This window comes from Psammomys obesus, unplaced genomic scaffold, assembly GCF_907164565.1.
Source record: "Psammomys obesus unplaced genomic scaffold, mPsaObe1.curated_primary_1811, whole genome shotgun sequence".
In the NCBI taxonomy this organism is placed as follows: Eukaryota; Metazoa; Chordata; class Mammalia; order Rodentia; family Muridae; genus Psammomys; species Psammomys obesus.
In genome coordinates, this window is record NW_026592118.1 from 42811399 (window position 1) to 42832300 (window position 20902).

Genomic DNA, 20902 nt, shown 5'->3' on the forward strand with positions numbered 1-20902 from the left:
ACACACACACACACACACACACACACACACACACACACACACACACACTTCCCTCTTATCTTCTTAAGTAATCAATCTGCCCTCGGGAATTCATTATAAGAAAAGTTAGCAGATCAAGAGAATGAGCTCACCATCCAGGATTCAGTAGGCATTATACTACCAAACAGACCTGGCAGGAAAAGAACCACCCCATGATATATTCTAGATAAAATACAAAGACTAGAGGACAAAAAGATGCAAGACAGAACTTCTGTCTGAACAGAAGTACAGACAGGGGTGTATATGCCTGTATATTACAGAAGATCCAACAACAGGAGCCCTAAGAGCCAGGACAGTATGGAATGCTGCATTCCAAGCACTGAAGGGCCAAGCCAGGAAAAAGTTTCCATGATAAGCACAAACTAAAGGAATTCATGATTGTTAAGTTAGCACTACAAAAAGTAATCAATGAAATCCTTTGCACTGAAGAGAGAAAAAAAAAACCCAGAGATTATAGAAAAGAATAAATCTTGCTTTAGAACAGAAATTTGGCCACTGAGGAATAAAAAATCACCAGAAGCTACAAAATACAGTAAATGACAGACACTAATAGAGTCCTTTCAATAACAAATTTAAGTATCAATGGTCTCATTCACCTCATCAAAAGAAATACTTCACCATCAAAGAGAAACAACTTTGGGCAAAAGCTGAAAAAAAATATTCAAAGCAAATGGAACTATGAAGAAAGCAGATGCTACTGTTATATATTAAAACAAGTAGACTTCAAGCCAAAATTATTCAGAAAAGGTAAAGGTTATGTCATAGTGGTAGAAAACAATAATTCAAGATGATGTTATAATTCTAACAAATATACACAAAAACTCAGTGCCTCCAATTTTATAATAGAAATGTAACTGTATATAAAAATATAGATTAGCACTAAGACAATAGTAGTGGTGGTTTGAATAACTCTCTTTCACCAATAATCAGATCATTCTTAAAATAATTAAGCAGAGAAACATTTGAATTAAATAATATAATAAATCAAATGTACTTAGGAAGCATTTATAGAACATTCTATCAAAACATTATACTCTTTTAGTAGTCCGTGGAAATTTTATTAAAAATTACCCTATAGTAGGATACAGAACAAGTTTTAGTAAATACTAGAAAACTGAAATAATTACTATGTTATAGCTGCCAAGGGATAAAACTAGAAATGAAAATCAAAAACTACAAATATACACAAACTCATGAATATCGAACAATATGCTTCTGGTTGATGGGACTGGTAATCAAATAAATCAGGAAGGAAATTGAGAACAGAATGATCTTAGGGTTCCTATTGCTATGGTAAAACAGCGTGACTTAAAATGACTTAGGAAATAAAGAATTTATTTGGCTTAAATATTCTGGCTCATAATCTACTGAAGGAAGCCAAGGAAAAACTTGAGTCAGGAATCTGGAGGCAGGAACTGAAGCAGAAGCCATGAAGAAACATTGCCCCGCAAGCTTCCCTCCATGGCTGGCTCAGTTTGCTTTCTTCTATAACATAGGACCAATGGCCCAGGATCCTGTCCAAAGGATGCTAGACCCTCCCACATCAATCATTAACAACAAAAATGCACCAAAGGCTTGCCCACAAGCCGATCTGATGGAGGCAATTCCTCAACTGATGTTCCCTCTTCCTAGATGACTATAGCTTATGTCCATGTGACAAAACAACAACAACAAAAAAACCTAAACAATATACCAAAATCTATGGGATGCAGTAAAAGCATTCCTAATGAAAGTTTATAGCTGCAAACGTCTACTTTAAAAAATTCAAAATATCTCATACTCAACGATACACCTTTGAAACTTAGAAAAATAAAAACAAATAGATGAAAATCAATAGATGTCACGAAATAATTGATTATGGCAGAAATAAATAAAATAGGAACAAAAATACAAAGACTCAATGAAGTAAAGGTTCTGAAGTCTTAGTCAAAACAAAGATACAGAAGACATAAATTAATAAAATTATAGATGAAAATGGAGACATTACTACAGGTACCTACAAAATTCATAAAATCATTAAGTTATACTCTATAAACCTATATTGCTCTAAACTAAAAGAGTAAGGGAAATGGGTAAATTTCTAGATGTAGCTGATATGTTAAAGTTATCAACATGAAGAATACAAACGCAAGTGAAGATACAGACAAAGAGCCCATATACACTTCTGGTGGGATTCTAAACTAGTCTAGCCACTGTGGAAGTCAGTACAGAGGTTCCTCAAATTAAAAAAAAAGTCTAAAAGTCACATGATCCAGCTAACCTACTCCAATAACCCCTAAGTCTTACCACAGAAATAACTCAACATGACATTTCATTGCTGCTCTCTTCATAATAGCTAACAAATGAAGCAAGGGCAAGTGTTCAACAACAGATGACCTTTCCAGGAAAATGCATTACATAGATAAAACGCCACTTTTCAGCAGTAACACAAACATGAAAGCATAAATTTACAGAAAAGTGATTAGAACTTACAGGCACCATCTTGGATGAAATAAGACCAAGTCAGACAAATACTGCACATTTTCTTTCACATGAAGACTTTAGATGTAAGGTGTGTGTGTCTCTGTGTGTGTGTGTGATAAAGAAGAACCTTGGAAGAGGAAGACAAAGTCTTAACAAGGGAAGACAGGAGACAGTGAGGGTAACCACGCATATAGCATGAGTACAGCAGGACAGCAGGTGTGACTATTTGGCAGAAAGAAGATCAGCAAGCTGTAGACAGTGGGGAAGAGAAAGAACGAAATGTAATGACACATATATGTACATATATGAAATGCCATAATAAAAGCAATCACTTTGTATGCTAACTCAAAAAACTTAATTGATAAATAAAATACATTGACCAGAAAAAAAATCTGGAAATAGTAAATAAAAGACATTGGTTAAAAACAAATCGGAAAATAGTACAACAATAGAAATGTGATCCAGAATCAATAATGAGGTCTATTTGACATTTTATTTTTCTATTTCCTACACGTAGACAACCTGTGTATTGTGGAAAGGAACTTCAGAACAAGACAAAGCCAGATGTTAAGAGGATTTTAGCATTCCAACACATCTGGCATTTGTTATTTCCAAAGGGAGAAGGGTTCAGGTAAAAGTCTACTAAAGACTTATAAGTAAGAGTAATCCTGACCCAGCTGACTCATTAAAATAATCTGTCCTTCTTCTAAGAAAACTACTAACTACATAGGTCAGAAGAAACTGGAAGACTAGTACAAATACTTATAGGAAATATTAACATCTATTAAAAATCTTAAAAATTTCCAGAACTTCTAGGAGATAAATCAAGTGGTCAAAACCCAAAGCACGCAACAAAATGAGATGCATAGCTTTAAAAAAAAATCGGAAATACACCTTAGAATAATTTTGATTGATATTTTACTGTGTGTGTATGTGTCTGTGTGTGCATGTACCACTGATTACCATGTTTAAGAAAAAAAAAGTAGGCAGAGGCAAGCAGAGCTTTGAGTTAGTAATCAAACGGGATATGGTGTGATGGTCTAAATCCCAATTACAGAACAGAGAATGAGACAAAGACAGGATCTTAATGACGGACACATTTCCAAAACTAAATAAAGCATCAAGCAACAGACTTAGAGAAGTCTGGGATCACAAGTGACAGAATACATGCTCTGCATGGTTCAAAGGCACCTCTTAAGGAGGATACATTTTTCTCTCCTGGAGAAGGAGTGCGCGAAGGACGAGTAGTAAGGAAAACAGCATTTTGTAGGAAGAACCTGCCTTCCTACAGATTCTGGCACCAGGAACCTAGAGCTAGGGGAGGAAATCTTAAAAGATCAATAATAAGAGCAACATCTGACTTTTCAGTAGAAAACAGCAGAGTCCAGAAAGCAAGAAATAAATACTTTTAAAGAAGGTAACAGCTAACCAAGATATGGAATAAAGATACTCGTGTTCATAAAATATACTAAGAATGCACAGGGCTGGGGAGGTGGCACCTGCTGCTGTGTGATGCAAGGTTTATTTCCAGAACACAGTAAGGGTGGAAGGAGAGAACTTCTTTCACAAAGTTGTCCTCTGACCTCCACACGGATGCTGCCCAATGTTCCTGCCTACACAGAGATAACATACACATGCACAATGATAAATAAATTTTAAAAATGCTCAGGAAATTAGCATATGAACCATTGCTTTTAGAGTTGCAAGTTTATGTTGTTATATTTTTTATTCTTTGGCCTTGCAATGAAGATACAAAGGCAACATTAATTATATTGGGCCTCAGATCTAAACATAACAGAAGGTATGAATTGAAAATGGAGCCCATTTTATTCTGAAAAGTATATGTACTTTAGTTTTTTCAATCAGAAAATTTTTATCTGAAATAATGTTTCTGAGTACTTAAAAAAGGAAACTTACACACTTATTTTTGAAAGGCAAAAAAGTGTTTTCAATTGCTTTAACTGCAGATCTAGACATGCAAAGAGAGATATGAATCATCACCAGAGGTAATGATAATGACAAGTTGTGAAACTGATTCTGTATCTTCTAGAATACCTCAGTGTGCCCGTGTGACCACACGAAACATTGTACATGTATACATTCTCATGTACACAAATTGATACATAACAAGAATATACAACAGAATGCAACTTGCTGTTGCTATTATTTTTAAAAAGTAGATTAAATATGCGGAGATTGGAAAAGTTCAGTAAATACAAAGAAAACTCTAACTATGGATATTATAGCTAGCTGCTTAAAAAAAGAAAAAAGGCCAAGAGTTGGGTATGGTAGTGCACACCTGAAATTCCAGTTCAAATCCCCCTGAAAATTAAAACAAAAAAGAGCAAAACCACAGTATCTTAAAAGGATCAAACATAAGAATTGCTTGACTTTTCAAAAGAAACATCAGAAAGTACAACAGCATGTTTTAATAGGTAGTAAAAGAAAGTAACTTGCAAATTCATGGCCCTGTTTTTCATTACTTGTTGTTACTTACACATATGCATATTTATAGGCACACATATTGCTAAAAGCAAAATGATTACTGATGGAAACAAAATACAGGGCAGAAATGAAGAACACCAGAGAAGATAATTATGCGGGAAAATTAAAAGTTAACAGCATAATTTCTAACATACTAAAATAATAGTAATGAATTGTGAATGTCAAATATAAACTTAAATACATGGCAATACACACAAAAGACAAATGGAATTAAAACATTTTAAGATTCCTACACTATGCAGGAATTGATAAAAGTGCTAATTTACGCAGATTTTAATAAGTAAAGAGTTGGTGTTGTAATTTCTAGGGTAGTCAATCAAAAACAATAGAAAAACGAAACACTGAAAAAATGGGAGTTGAATAAGAACAATAAAAAGCTCAATACTCAATCAAAATTAGAAAAAAGTGCATTCACTAAATGATAACTACAACAGAAATGATAATGGACTAAGTATCCCAATGAAAAATGATTATCAACAATTAACCTATATTTAAAAGAAAAGCTATGGTATTTATTTATTACATTTTCTCTTTTTAAATTTAGTAATTATAATTTATTCACATTATATCCCAGCTGTAGCCCCTCTCTTGTGCCCCTCTCACATTCCCACCCTCCCTCCCTCTTTTCCTCACATGCCCCTCCCCCAGTCCTCTGATAGGGAAGGACTTCCTCCACTTTCATCTGACCCTAGCCTATCAGGTCTCATCAGGACTGGCTGCATTGTCTTCCTCTGTGGCCTGCTAAGGCTGCTCCCTACTCAAGCTCAAGGGGAGGTGATCAAAGAGCCAGCTCCCAAGTTCATGTCAGAAACAGTCTCTGTTCCCATTATTAGGAAACCCACTTGAACACTGAGCTGCCATGGGCTACATCTGAGCGGAGGTTCTAAGTTTTCTCCATGCATGGTCCGTGGTTGGAGTATCAGTCTGCAAAGACCCCTTGGCCCAATTTTTTTGGTTCTGTTGCTCTCCTTGTGGAGCTCCTGTCCCCTCCAGGTCTTTCATCTCCCCTTTCTTTCATAAGATTCTCTGCACTCTACTCAAAAGTTTGGCTATGAGTCTCAGCATCTGCTTTAATATCCTGCTGGGTAGAACCTTTCAGAGGCCCTCTGTGGTTGGCTCCTGTTCTGTGTCCTGTTTACTCCCTTTTTCGAAGTCCATCCCATTTGCCTTTCTGGATGAGGATTGATCATCTTATCCAGGCTCTTCCTTCTTGCTTAGCTTTTTTAGGTGTACAGATTTTAGTATGTTTATCCTATATTATATGTCTAATATCCACTTATAAGTGTATATACCATGTGTGTCTTTCTACTTCTGAAATACCTCACTCAAAATGATCTTTTCTAGTTCCCACCATTTGCCTGCAAATTTCATGATTTCCTTGTTTTTAATAGCTGAATAGTAATCCATTGTGTAAATGTACCAATTTCTGTATCTATTCCTCCATTGAGGAACATCTAGGTTGTTTCTAGATTCTGGCTATTATGAATACAGCTGCTAAGAATATGGTTGAACAAATGTCCTTGTTGTGTACTTGAACATATTTTGGGTATATGCCTAGGAGTGATATAGCTGGATCTTGAGGAAGCGCTATTCCTAATTTTCTGAGAAAATGCCAGGTTGATTTCCAAAGTGGTTGTACAAGTTTACATTCCCACCAGCAATGGAGGAGGGTTCCCCTTTCTCCACATCCTCTCCAGCATGTGTTGTCACTTGAGATTTTGATCTTAGCCATTCTGATGGATGAAAGGTGGAATCTCAGGATCATTTGATTTGCATTTCCCTGATGACTAAGAATATTAAGCATTTCTTTTTCTCTGCCATTGGATATTCGTCTATTGAGAATTTTGTTTAGCTCTGTACCCCATTATTTAATTGGATTACTTGATTTGTTGCTTTTTAACTTTTTGAGTTCTTTATGTATTAAGGATATTAGCTCTCTGTCACATACAGGGTTGATGAAGATCCTTTCCCAGTCTGTGGGCTGTCTTTTTGTTCTCATGATAGTGTCCTTTCCTTTACAGAAGCTTTTCAGTTTCATGAGGTCCCATTTATTGATTGCTGATTTTTTAATATAATTTTTTATTTATTACAATTTATTCACTTTGTATCCCAGCTGTAGCCTCACCCTTGCCCCCTCCCAATCCTGCCCACCCTCCCTTTTTTCCTCCTCTCCACGGATAGTGGAGGACCTCCTCCCCTTCCATCTGACCCTAGCCTATCAGGTCTCATCAGGACTGTCTTTCACAGTCTTCCTCTGTGGCCTGGTCAAACTGCTCAAGGGGAGGTGTTCAAAGAACCAGCCACTGAGTTAATGTCAGAGATAACCCCTGCTCCCCTTATTAGGGAGGCCATTTGGAGACTGAGCTGCCATGGGCTACCTCTTTGCAGCTGGTCCAGGTTATTTCCATGAATAGTCCTTGCTTGGAAAATTAGTCTCAGAAAAGAACCCTATGCCCAGATTTTTTTCGTTCTGTTGTTCTTCATATGGAGCTCAAAGAGCCATCCAGATCTTTCTTTTTTATTTTATTTTTATTATTAGTTACATTTTATTTACTCTGTATCCCAGCTATATCCCCCTCCCTCATTCCATCCCAATCCCACCCTCCCTCCCTCATCTCCTCCCTGCCCCTTTCCAAGTTCACTGCTTGGGGAGGACCTCCTCCCCTTTCAACTGACCCTGTTTTATGAGGTATCTTCGGGACTGGCTGCAAAGTCCTCCTCTGTGGCCTAGCAGGGCTACTCCTCCCTTGGGGAGTGGAGAGGTCAAAGAGCGGTCTTTTCTGAGACTGACACTCCACCAAGGACCATGTATGGATATAACCTAAAATCTCTGCTCAGATGTAGCCCATGGTAGCTCAGTAACCAATTGGTTTCCCATAGTACGGGGAACAGGGACTACCTCTGACAGGAACTCAATGGCAGGCATCTAGATCTTTCTATCTCCCCCTTCTTTAATAAGATTCCCTACACTCTGCCCAAAATTTGGCTATGAGTCTCAGCCTGTTGGGTAGAGTCTTTCAGGGTCTCTCTGTGGTAGGCTCCGGTCTTGTTCTTTATTTTCACCTTCTTCCAAACTCTATCCTGTTTACCTTTCTGAATGAAGATTGGACATTTTACCCAGGGTCCTCCTTCTTGCTTAGCTTCTTTAGTTGTTCAGATTTTAGTATGATTATCCTATATTATGTCTAATATCCACTTTTTAGGGCCTGTGCTATTGGTGTTCTGTTTAGGAAGTTGTCTCCTGTGCCAATGAGGTCAAGGTTCTTCTCCATTTTCTCTTCTAACAAATTTAGTGTGTCTAGTTTTATGTTGAGGTCTTTGATCCACTTGGACTTTAGTTTTGTGCAGGGTGATAAATATGGATCTATTTGCATTTTTCTACATGGAGACATCCAGTTAGACCAGCACCATTTTTTGAAGATGTTATCTTTTTTCCATTGTGTGGTTTCGATTCTTTTGTCAAATCAAGTATCCATGGGTGTGTGGGTTTATTTCTGGGTCTTCTATTTGATTCCATTGATCCACCTTTCTGATTCTATGCCAGTATTATGCAGTTTTTAATACTGTTGCTCTACAGTACAGCTTGAGATCAGGGATGGATATACCTCCAGGTGACCTGTTGTTTTATAGGATTATTTTAGCAACTCTGGGTTTTTTGTTTTACCATATGAAATTGGGAATTGCATTTTCAAGTTCTGTAAAGAATTGTGTTGGTATTTTGATGGAAACTGCATTGAGTCTGTAGATTTCTTTTGGCAGGATGGCTATTTTCACTATGTTAATCCTACCAATCCATGAGCATGGGAGATCTTTCTATCTTCTGATATCTTCTTGAATTTCTTTCTTCAGAGAGTTGAAGTTTTTTTTCAAACAGGTCTTTCATTTGCTTGGTTAGAGTCACACCAGGTACTTTATGTTATTTGGGGCTATTGTGAAGGGTGTTGTTTCCCTGATTTCCTTCTAGGACCTTTTGTCTTTCATAAACAGGAAGTCTACTGATTTTTTTGAGTTATTTTTGTATCCAGCCACTTTGCTGAAGGTGTTTATCAGCTAAAGGAGTTATGTGGTTGAATTTTGGCGCACTCATGTGTACTATCATATCATCTGCGAATAGTGATAATTTGACTTCTTCTTTCCCGATTTGTATCGCCCTTGATCTCCTTTAGTTGTTTTATTGCTCTACCTAGGACTTCAAGTACAGTGTTGAAGAGATAAGGAGAGAGTGGGAAGCCTTACCTTGTCCCTGATTTCAGTGAGATTTATTTAAGTTTCTCTCTGTTTAGTTTCATGTTGGCTTTAGGCTTGCTGTAGATTGTATTTACTATGTTTAGGTATGTGCCTTGTATCCCTGACCTCTCTAAGACTTTAAACATGAATGGGTGTTCTATTTTGTCAAATGCTTTTAGGCATCTAAGGAGATGATCATGTGGTTTCTCTCCTTTAGTTTGTTTATATGATTGATTCCCCTGATCAATTTCTGTATATTGAACCACCCTTGCATGCCTGGGATGAAGCCTACTTCGTCATGGTGGATGATATCTTTTCTGTGTTCTTGGACTTGGTTTGGCAGTATTTTACGGTTTTTATTTTAAGTGAAAGCTAATAAAAGGTGATTCTTAGCAACATACTCATGCACACAACTTATTTATACACTGACAAGGGCATAAAGTGAAATTTCTTTCAGTGAGTTTTACAATATGAACTGACAAACAGTTCTTCTGCAATTTTTTTTTTTTTTACCCATTTTAAGTGTATGAACTTTTAAAGCAATCTACTCCTGGAAGTCTTTTACAGAATTAATATGCACATCTTTGCTAGGGTAACATTTGGGTGCCTTATTCTATATCAAGGAATAGTTCAAAACAGAAAAGGACCTTCATAATTTGATGCTTTTATTATAAAAACAGAGCTGAAAAGATAAACAACAAAATTATAGAGTTAGAAATACATGAAGTAGAAGCTCAAACCTTAGAAACCTGGCTCATGAGATATTCCTCCTTCCCACCATATGACATCAGAACGTTAAATTGCATACTACTTAATGTCATCAACATGATGTTTAATAAGGACAGTGTATTGATAACCTGAATACAGCCGAGTTTCAGACAAAGGCAAAGTTATTAAGTATTCACAAAAACCCATTTTTAGAAGGATTGGGGTCTTTATTAAACTACTTCCTCACTATCTCTGAGAGAACAGAATGAATTTCTTCAGGCATGGGACAATTGTGTTTACTCCAAGGACTTGTTTGTTATTTAAATATTCACAACAACATGACAACTATATATATGTAGGTTTAAAAAGAAAAGGAAGAAAATCAGGAAACAAATGGTCATTTCCAGTAATGTTTTGTAAATTGACAATTTTAAAACTTCTCTGGAAGAATACTGTCATGACATCTGCTGGTGTTTTCAAAGGTGATCTGTGCCACACATTTTTTAAACTAGAAGCATGCTCTCATTGTAACTCAATGTTATATTAACTCTACCAAGCTGCTCTAGTGACATAACTAAATTTATAAATTTAGTTATAAAGAAAGTAAGTAAAAAATTCCCAGGGTTTCTTCTTCTTCTTTTTTTTTTAAGAGTAAGCAATAATATTCAACAAGTTAATAAACACACAGCGATTACGTCAAAACCTTGAGCATTAGTTAATGTGTCCTTATTTATCAATGGTAATAAAACATCTACTGAGATTAAATGCTACATGAGTTTGTAAAACTCCTATCTCATGGCTGAGAAATCTCAATTTAACAAAATTCTTTGACAGAAAAAGTATCTTCTAAATATAAGAATTCTATATATTTTGTATTTTCAGCAAACTAGGGAGAAACCTCACAAATTCTAAAAACAAAAAAAATATTAAGTTACAAATGCTTTGACAAGGCTTATTACTACTTTAACGATAAAAATGTCAGCTCCATTTAACACTGATTTATAAGCATTATTTAGACAACATAGATAAACATTTCCTTAAAAAAAAAAAAACCTGTGTGATAAGATGGCACAATATTACATATAAGCCTGTCACACAAGTTTGATCCCGAAGATATGGACTCCACAAAGTTGGAGCACTCAAACTTTTAGGGGAAAGCATAGAAAATGCACCTTAAAATATAGTAACAGGACAAGGAGTTTATTCACAAGACGCCAACAGCACAATAAATTACCCAGTAAATTATTAACTAATGGAATACAGGAAATGAAAAAATGTCTGCATGGCAAAGGAGACTATAAGCAGGGTGAAAAGAGCCTACACAGTGAGAGAAAATCTTTGCCTGATAAGCATTTAAATCAATAATATTTAAAAAAATATAATTGGGGTTTCTGTCTTACAGCATTAATTTTACAAATTACTTTCAAGTTGTTAGTTCTTTGTCATTAAAAACAAAGAAAGAAATATAATAATCAAAGAATAAAGTAGATTTCTTTGTACTAACATGGAAAACTTATGAAATGTTAAATTGTTATTTTGAAAAAAGAAACTACAAAGGAAATCCACACAGAAAATTAAAAAAAAAATCACCATGCATATACTAAAACAGTTGAAAATATAAAAATAAATTAAAATGAAACGATGTTAATTTCTCTTTGTAGACATGGTAAGTTAATTTGGATCAAAGCTGTGAAGGTACCTAAGGCAGTTATATTTTCATAAAAATTAACTTTTCTTGAAAACACAAACAGCAAGGACTCACGGAACTGAAATCCAGAGAGCAAAAGCCAGTGTTAAAGCTAACATTTACAACTGTTTTTGCTACAGTACCCTTGCCAGTTCACAGAAGTCAATGGGAAAATGGCTTTGAATATCAGAATTAAGTCAACAGTCCTGGGATATGGTAAATTGCTTGATAAATCATACTTAAGACAAAGTAAGCTGGGACTGAAGAAATAGTATCTTCTAGGTGAAAAAAAATGTTCATGTTCATACCTCCAAAATGGTCTAGAGAACCTCAATATCCAAACTTAAAATGACATGATTCCAGAACTGATAATATCCCAGGCACTTTTAGAATAAGCAAATTTTAATAACATATGAATGAATGCCTCATATTATTCCTATAGTAATTTTTAATATCTAACAACTGGCACCTGGTCATTAAGAACTGTTACCAACAGGGGAAAAACAAAAGCTCACAAACATCTTAGATAACAGTACTGATCGATCTAGATGTCACATTTACCATGTTACAAAGTTTTAGCTTAGAGTTTGAAATATTTTCAAGGAATAATAAGTTATAAAAAGTAGTGCTGCTTGAGATCAGAGATAGAGCTAGCTCTAGATAATCTGTTGTTGTACAGGATCATTATAGCAATTCTGGGTTTTTTGTTTTTCCATATGAATTTGAGAATTTTTCTTTCAAGGTCTGTAAAGAATTGTGTTGGTATTTTGATATGAACTGCACTGAATCTGTTGATTTCTTTGGTAGGATGGCCATTTTCACTATGTTAATCCTACCGATCCATGAGCACAGGAGATCTTTATATCTTTGATACCTTCTTCAATTTCTTTCTTCAGAGACTTGAATTTTTTTTTTTTTTGAACAGGTCTTCCACTTGCTTGGTTAGAGTCACACCAAGCTATTTTATGTTATTTGTGGCTATTGTAATTAGGGTGTTGTTTCCCTAATTACTTTCTTGGCCTTTTTGTTTTGTGTATACAGGAGGGCTTCTAATTTTTTGAGTTAATTTTGTATCCAGCCACTTTGCTGAAGGTGTTTATCAGCTGAAGGTTCTCTGGTTGAATTTTTGGGGTCGCTTATGTATACTATCATATCATGTGCGAATAGTGATAATTTGACTTCTTCCTTTCCGATTTGTATCCCCTTGATCTCCTTTAGTTGTCTTATTGCTCTAACTAGGACTTCAAGTACTACATTGAAGAGATATGGAGAGAGTGGGCAGCCTTGCCTTGTCCCTGATTTCAGTGGGATTAATTTAAGTTTCTCTCCTTTTAGTTTGATGTTGGCAATATCCTTAGTGAGGTATCCCAGAAACAGAAAGACACACATGGTATAAACTCACTTTTAAGTGGATATTAGACATATAATGTAGGATAAACATACTAAAATCTGTACACCTAAAGAAGCTAAGCAAGAAGGAGGATACTTGGGTAAGATCATCAATCTTCACTCAGAAAGACAAATGGGATGGACATTGGAAGAAGAAGAAAACAGGAAACAGGACAGAAGCCTATCACAGAGGGCCTCTGAAAGACTCTTCCCAGCAATGAATCAAAGCAGATGCTGAGATTCATAACCAAACTTTGGGCAGAGTGCAGGGAATCTTATCAAAGAAGGGGGAGAGAGAAAGACCTGGAGAGGACAGGAGCTTCACAGGTAGACCAACAGAACCAAAAACCAGGGGTCTTTTCTGAGACTGATACTCCAACCATGGACCATTCATGGATATAATCTAGAACTTCTGCTCAGAAGTAGCCCATGGCAGCTCAGTATCTAAGTGGGTACCCTTGTAAGGGGAACAGGGACTGTCTCTGACATGAACTCAGTGGCTGGCTCTTTGATCACCTTCCCCTGATGGGGGAGCAGGATTGCCATATCACAGAGGAGGACAATGCAGCCAGTCCTGATGAGATCTGATAAGCCAGGGTCAGATGGAAAGAGGACCTCCCCTATCAGTGGACTTGGAGAGGGGCAAGGAAGAGATGAGGGAGGGAGGGTGAGACTGGGAGGGAGGGGACAACAGCTAGAATACAAAATGAATAAACTGTAATTAATATAAAAATTAAAAATTTAATAAAAAATAGTGCTACAATTTTTAAAAGAAGCTAGAAAAGTAAATGAGATTAACTCACCATTTTAGTAATGGTACTAATTTGGTAAGTTAATGCAATGTTATGATGTTTGGGTGTGATAAACCTGTGCCAACATCAAGAATGTGGCGATCATACATTCTCTCCTTCCACCATTATGTTGGTTTCTGGAATTCGATCATTAGGCTTCTAGAGCAAGTACTTCTCCTGTTGAACCATTTTCTTAGCCTCAGATTTGAACACTAAGTTATTTATTTACAACAAAATTCAGCAGCTGCAGCAGCAGCAGCAGCGGCAATATTGAAAAAATTAAGAATTGTGCTATAGCTGGGTATGGTGACACAGATCTTTAATACCAGTATTAAAGAGGCACTTTTAGGCTGCAGCTAGCCTAATCTACACAGCCAGTTCCAGCAAGCCAGGGATACATAGCGAAACCCTGTCTCAAGAAAACCCTGAATATTAAATGCTTACCTTTAAGTGTACAATTTTCATGTTCTAATGAAAATGAAAGGACCACTATGAAAAGGCTAAGTTGTATTTGTTTTGATTTTTAGGCTTCTTTGTTAGAGAACTGTTTGAAAGCTTCCTCCCTTGTCAACTAAATAGGCAAGTAAAGAACATGATCAGCACTCAGAGCAACAAACTCTGTAAAGGCTGTTGACTCTGGAAACAGGTTAGAATTCATAGATCTATGAGACAACAGGAACTCCCATAGGGATATTCTACGTTGCTGGGTGCTGGGTGATCTATTTTTCTGTCTTTTATTGGTAGGTGGAATATCCCTGAACCAGAAAGACTACTAGCAGACAGTGAAGACTGAATACTTCAATGTCATGTCACCTACAAGTGTTTCACTTACTACACACCAACAACTTGATTTGAACTTTATCAAACGAAAGGTAACAGTCTAGAAAAATGAACCCAGACAGAAAGGAAGGAAGAAAGCAGGGAGGGAGAGAAGAAAGAAAGGAAGGAGAAAAGGAAGGAGGGAGGAAAACATAACAAGGAATTATAATGGTTAAAAAGAAAAAAGTGAAAACACACAAACATTTGGTAATAAGATTCAGCACCCACACAGTAATTGCTCAAGTACACAAACAGCAATCACAGGCACAAAGCACGATCTTCTAATAGGCACCCAGGAAGGTTAATATACAGGTGTGAATAAGCCAGTGGTATCCAAAGAAACCATTCAAGGTTCTTGTCTCCATTAGCAGGTGGGGGTAGAGAATAGATCAATGTTGGCAGCAATGCTGTAACCACATATGCTCCCCTAGCTTAGCTTTAAATTTTGCCTTTCAAAGTTAGCAAATAACTTTATAGAAATACATACATATATATATATATAAAGCCATTTATATAAATTCATCTAAATGTTTGTTTTTCTTGTCATCTGAGTGATAGTTCCTTGTTGCATTTATCTCTGGCATATTTTATACATATTACATGAAACTAAAACTTCCAATATTCAAATAGGTTTCAATTTTTTTCCCATTGTTCATGATTTACCTATATGGTTCCCTCCAAATCTCACAGTATTCTCCTCTGTCCTGAGACTGTTTTCCTTTTATATGACACACATCATTTCAGGTCTATCCTCTATATCTAAAAGATGACACCTCGTTGTTGTAGAGGCAGACTAGAAGAACCTACTACACTGGCTGGCTTGTTGTCTCCTTCATCATGCTTATAAGCCAGACAGTGAGAGGGCAAAGGTTTCATCACTTACTGCGGGTACAGTCTTTCTGTAAGTGGTATAGGCTTGACCTTAAACTCATAATCCCTCCAACCTGCTTTGGACCCCTGCTTGCTAAGACTAACAGCCATCTACTGCCATGCCTGACTACTATCTACAGTATCACATGAAAGTAGTGAAAGTAAAAAGAAAAACAAAAACTGAGGAACACATAGCAAAATCAGTGTGTCAATGAATCCAGAGAGGCAAGTCTTATTTTAGGCCACTTCCAAATGTATAAATCTAAATGAGAGTACCCACGGGCTCTATTCAACTAATGTCTTGATTGTCTGTCTCAATTTCAAGGTACAATAGATCAAAAATTTACACTGAAGAGTTAGGAGGACCTCCCCTATCAGTAGACTTGGGGAGGGGCATGTATGCAGAAAGGGGGGGAGGGTGGGACCAGGAGGGGAGGAGGGAGGGGCTTATGGGGGGATACAAAATGAATAAAGTGTAATTAATAAAAGTTAAATAAAAATTAAAAAAAGAGTTATACTCTAAAAAGAATAAAAATCTTTCTATGAAGTGGTATGCTAAAAATTTACAAATACTTTAATATCAACATTTTTAATCTTTAATTTTAAGTGATGATTATCTATATGGCTTGGCCTTTTTACCACTAAATCAGGGTTTCTTAACTTTATACTATTGATATTTTACAATAGTTAAAGATTAGTAATCCTAACTAACATAGCAAAAAGACACATACGGTATATACTCACTCATATAAACATACAACATAGAATAAACCCACTAAAATCGGTACATCTAAACAAACTAAGCAAAAGAGAGGACCCTAACTAAAATGCTCAGTCCCCATCCTGAAAGGCAAAGAGGATGGACATCAGAAGAAGAAAACAGGAAACAACCTAGCATTACTAAATAACAACCTAAATTACTAACAAAGGTTAGTAATCCTTTGCTTGGGGAGGTTACCCTTGAATTATAAGATAATTTACTGAGTATCCCTAACTCTTAAACTGCTAAATGTTAGCAATATCTTTGAGATAGTAACAATCAGAACTATCTTTAGAGATTGCCAATGTGGTATAGAAAGCAAAACAGATCTTGCTTAAGAAGTCGTCCTAGGAGATAAAAAACTTTTTTGCTTTAGTAATGATCTAGAAATGCCATGTAAGTGTCTTCCAAGGCCGCTACTTTGGTCTCACAGGCAGCACACTAAATTAGGAAGAAAACTTCTAAGTTTGGCATGATTGTTACTACATTTGAGGCAATGGAGAGTAACTGTTTGAAATAATAAATTATGAATAATTCTACCCACATTAGACATTTGTTTTATGTGTACTAATTCCTAATTCTTCATTTTGGAGACTAGCTAAAACAAATAGATTTAATAGAAAGACTGAATAGAAAATAAAGCCAGGCGAGCAAGAAGTCAATTAAAAATCGTGACTTTTCAACATATATGTGGTACACTTACTATTTGAATCTACTACTACTGCATATATGCATTCACCTAACTCACTGGTGAAGTCATAGGAAAAGTAAAATACTTTCATGTATATTCTGGCATAATTAAACTGTCAATACTCTTAAAATACTTAGTATAGTATTGTTTTTAATTATGTGAATACATGTTGTAAGTGGCTATATGTAAATGAGTGCACGTTCCCAAAGAGTAGAAAAAAGGGTGTTGGATTCCTTGAAACTACATATACAGGTTGCTGTGAGCCACCCATGTGAGTTCTGGAAACTGACCTTAAGTCCTTGCAAGGGCAGTATACACATCTCTTAATTGCTGGTCCATCCTGCCAGATCCAAATTCTTAGTTCTTACATGGAAAAAAACCTTGAGCAACTTTTCTACTGTACTATCACGCAACAACCATGTTCTTCTGAGGCTCTGATTCACCGGAAATAGGTTTAGAGTTCTTGTCCCTCATAATTTCAAATTCTTAGTCCTTTAAAATTTAACAGCCAGAAGTTTACCTGCATGCTATCTCCTTTTGATAATCTAATATAAACTATGATTTCATGATGTATTTTCATTCACCTTTTGACCAAGTAAACAATGTTATTGATTTTTAAAAATGCATTTTATCAAATGTGTAACAGGTTGCTAAAACATTTTCAACAGAGTTAGGCACTTACCTACAAGCAACATTTGGGTCCGCATTTCGTGAGAGCAGTAACTCTACACACTTCAAGACTTGCTCCTCTGAGCCATGAGCAGAGCATGCAGTTATCAAAACGGTTAGCTTGTCTATGTGAGTAGAAGAGCAAAGAAATCCCACACATCAGGAAGTGTCTCTAATTAACCTCTTTACCATTCTAAGCACTTACTGCACCCTAAAATTCTCCAGCTCTTCCATCTCTATCACTCCAAGCAGATCTTGCCATCTCGGCAATGGGTCTTTTGCATTTTAAAAGTCTATGTTTAATTCATATTCTAACTTTCTTCACCTATTGCCATTTCTTCAAGAGAATAAAAAGTGGCTAGGCAGAATGAATTTGTATATCTACACTGCCTGTGTGTAATGTTTTAATGGATTAAAATTTGCCTTGTTGAATTTGTGACTGGAAAAATAATGATACAGTCTTTGGTTTTGCTTCACTTCTAATAATCCTTGAGGTTTGTTCATAAACTGTACTGATGCAGAGCTTAGAAGTGAACCTCTGAAAATCAGTTCTCCCCTTCTGTCATGTAGGTTCCAGGGATTAAACTCACATAGTGAGGTGTGGCTTAGCAGCAAGTGCCTTTGCCTGTTGAGCCATCTTTCTGATTCCACCCACCACAGGTAATTTGTTGTTGTTTGTTTGTTTATAATCATTTCTACTCTGTTTAGTGGTAGAAATAAGGATTAGAGAAAAACAAAAACAACCAAACACACACACACACTCACCATAATTATCATAGACCCAGTTTTATCACTGACAGTATTACTACCATGATGCTTTAATTATTTTCTTAGAGCCAATTTATAGACATGAAAGAAATAACAGGCCTCACTACTAAATGTGGCTCTTATAGACACAGAGGAATTTATGTGTACATCCTGTGAAATAAAATGTGTCTTACAACCATAATTATTTCTCTGATTTTCAATAGAAAAGGAAAACCATGTTTTCTGAACAGAGGATTTTACATACTTCCAAAACTCTCTTTATTAAATATGGCTTTCATTGAGTGATGCTTTCAAATAATATAATAAAAAGAAAATCTTAAGTCAGAATGTAACTAAGGGAGGAATTTCTATCAAATATATACAACGTTGTAGTAACAGTTTGGCAAGTATCTCATGTTGATGAAAACTGTGAAATTCATTGTGAAACAAAACTTATACCTGAAATACAAAAGGAATTCAAATACCTATTAAAAACACCTTAATAAAGTCTAATCACTGCTTCAAAGCAGCAAACTGGATTTACATATCTACTCTTGCTTTTTTCTTTTTAATTTTATTTATATATTTATTCATTACAATTTATTTACTTTGTTTTCCCATTGCAGTCAGCCTTGATGAGGCCTGATACTCTTGCTTATTAGAATGGACTCACAGCACCAAGTGGAAGTGTTGAAGAACAAGAAAACAGAGCTTTAATAAACTATCTATGAAGAGACTTTACTATAATTCACTTTTTGAGTATACAAAGTGATTTTCAAATAATTTTTCACAAAATTGCTGGCTTTTTGATATTCTTTTCAGTGCACTTTTCCTTTAAAAACAATTTAAATCATATAGTATATTATTTAAAAGTACATCATAACACAGCTTATTATAAAGATAAACAAAAATAAAAGTTGTAAATCTTTTTCTTGGAGATATAGTTTTTAAAACATGTATCTTTTAAATTTGAATTTTTATATTTATATATAATACAACTAATAGATTTTTTGCTTAAAATACTTTACTTTCTCACTTAGTATAACTGTTGAGAAATCAAAGAATTACAGTATACAGTCAGTTAAATTTTCTAGAAAATCTTACCTTTATCAAAGCTTGCATTAGCACCTCTGTCCAAAAGGAACCGAACCAGCTCCACATTGGCCACACTAGCGGCATACATAAGAGGAGTCCACCCAAACCGGAAGCTGGAATCTACATCAATGCCTGTCAATGTAGACACAATTATTCCTTTTAAATAATTATTAACTTTATATATATAATTGTACATATGATTAAATATGCATATATTTAATTTATACATATATGAATATCTATATAAATGTTTATCTGCACGAATGTATAGGCACCCCTGGTGTGCAGTGTCCACAGAAGCCAAAAGAGGGCATCAAAACTCCAGGAACTTGAATGGAACTACAGATGACTGTCAGCCTCCATATGAGACTCTCTAGAAAAGCAGCAAGTACTCATAACTATCTAGCCCCATAAAAACAAAAATTTAAAAGTCCCACAACCAAAACAAGAACAAGCTAAAATCCTCACTGTTATCTCAGAATGTATAAAATATATGGATATAGTTTATTATCTATAGGTTTCTTCATACGAAAGGCTTCAAAAATACTTGTACTGGTATTAATAACATTGCTAACTTCAGATTTATGATTCCATGAAACCCAATACTAGAAATATTTACCACATAATAAATACACCATCTAAGATATGATAGGTATCTCTATTCTAGCTTTCTCTGTGTGGTCTTTTAAGTGAGATATTTTCCCTGGGTAGTAGCACACAGCTGTATGGTTGAAAGTGCCACATACGCCCCTAAGACATTCTTGAGTTCTTGCCAACATAAAATTTAACTCATGTATCTGATAAAGTATGAAACTGAAAGTTAGGTTAGACCATGAAGCTCTGTTGAGAAATTCAGAATTCAATTTTTACTCCAAGGTTAAATATTATCATGTTCAATATATACTATAAACAATATGCTACTGTTGAGAATGAGATAGAAGGCAAGGAGACCAATAGAAAGCTAGAAGTATATCATACAAAAATAAAACCATAACAGTGAAGAGAGAGGAATCTCAGAACTGTCTACAACTCCAGTTCCAGTGGCTTCAATACCTTTTCCTGGCACCAAGAACATACAAGGTGTACAGACGAAAATGCAGGGAAAATATCCATACACATAAAATTAGCAATTTCAGGAACGAAAAGAGAATATTTTTCTATTTCAAAGAAATTATATGGTTAACAGCATTGGCTTTAATGCTTTGTAATTTGCAGATTTTCATGGTCTCTGCCTACAGCATTCTACTTAGAATGATAAAAGTCATATCATTGAGGAAATACTTGGAGGGGCTCACCTTTTTCCTGTTGAAACACTAAGTCATAAGACTATACAAGTAAAATTTCCAACTGTCTTGGTTAAATTGTCATAATGTATATGGTTATTACTGGAGAAAAACACACACACACACACACACACACACACACACACACACACACACACA

At 35.6% G+C, this 20902-nt stretch overlaps 1 protein-coding gene across 1 annotated transcript in view; it reads right to left on the minus strand.

Annotated features, from left to right (window-relative positions):
* Asz1 (ankyrin repeat, SAM and basic leucine zipper domain containing 1) overlaps positions 1 to 20902 on the minus strand; it is a 48230-nt gene that overhangs the window by 22850 nt on the left and 4478 nt on the right. Inside the window, exons 3-4 of the mRNA XM_055612870.1 lie at positions 19470 to 19592; positions 17632 to 17743 (exon numbers count right to left, since the gene is read on the minus strand). Of these exons, the coding sequence (XP_055468845.1) occupies positions 17632 to 17743; positions 19470 to 19592 (235 nt within the window). The remainder of the gene's footprint in view (positions 1 to 17631; positions 17744 to 19469; positions 19593 to 20902) is intronic.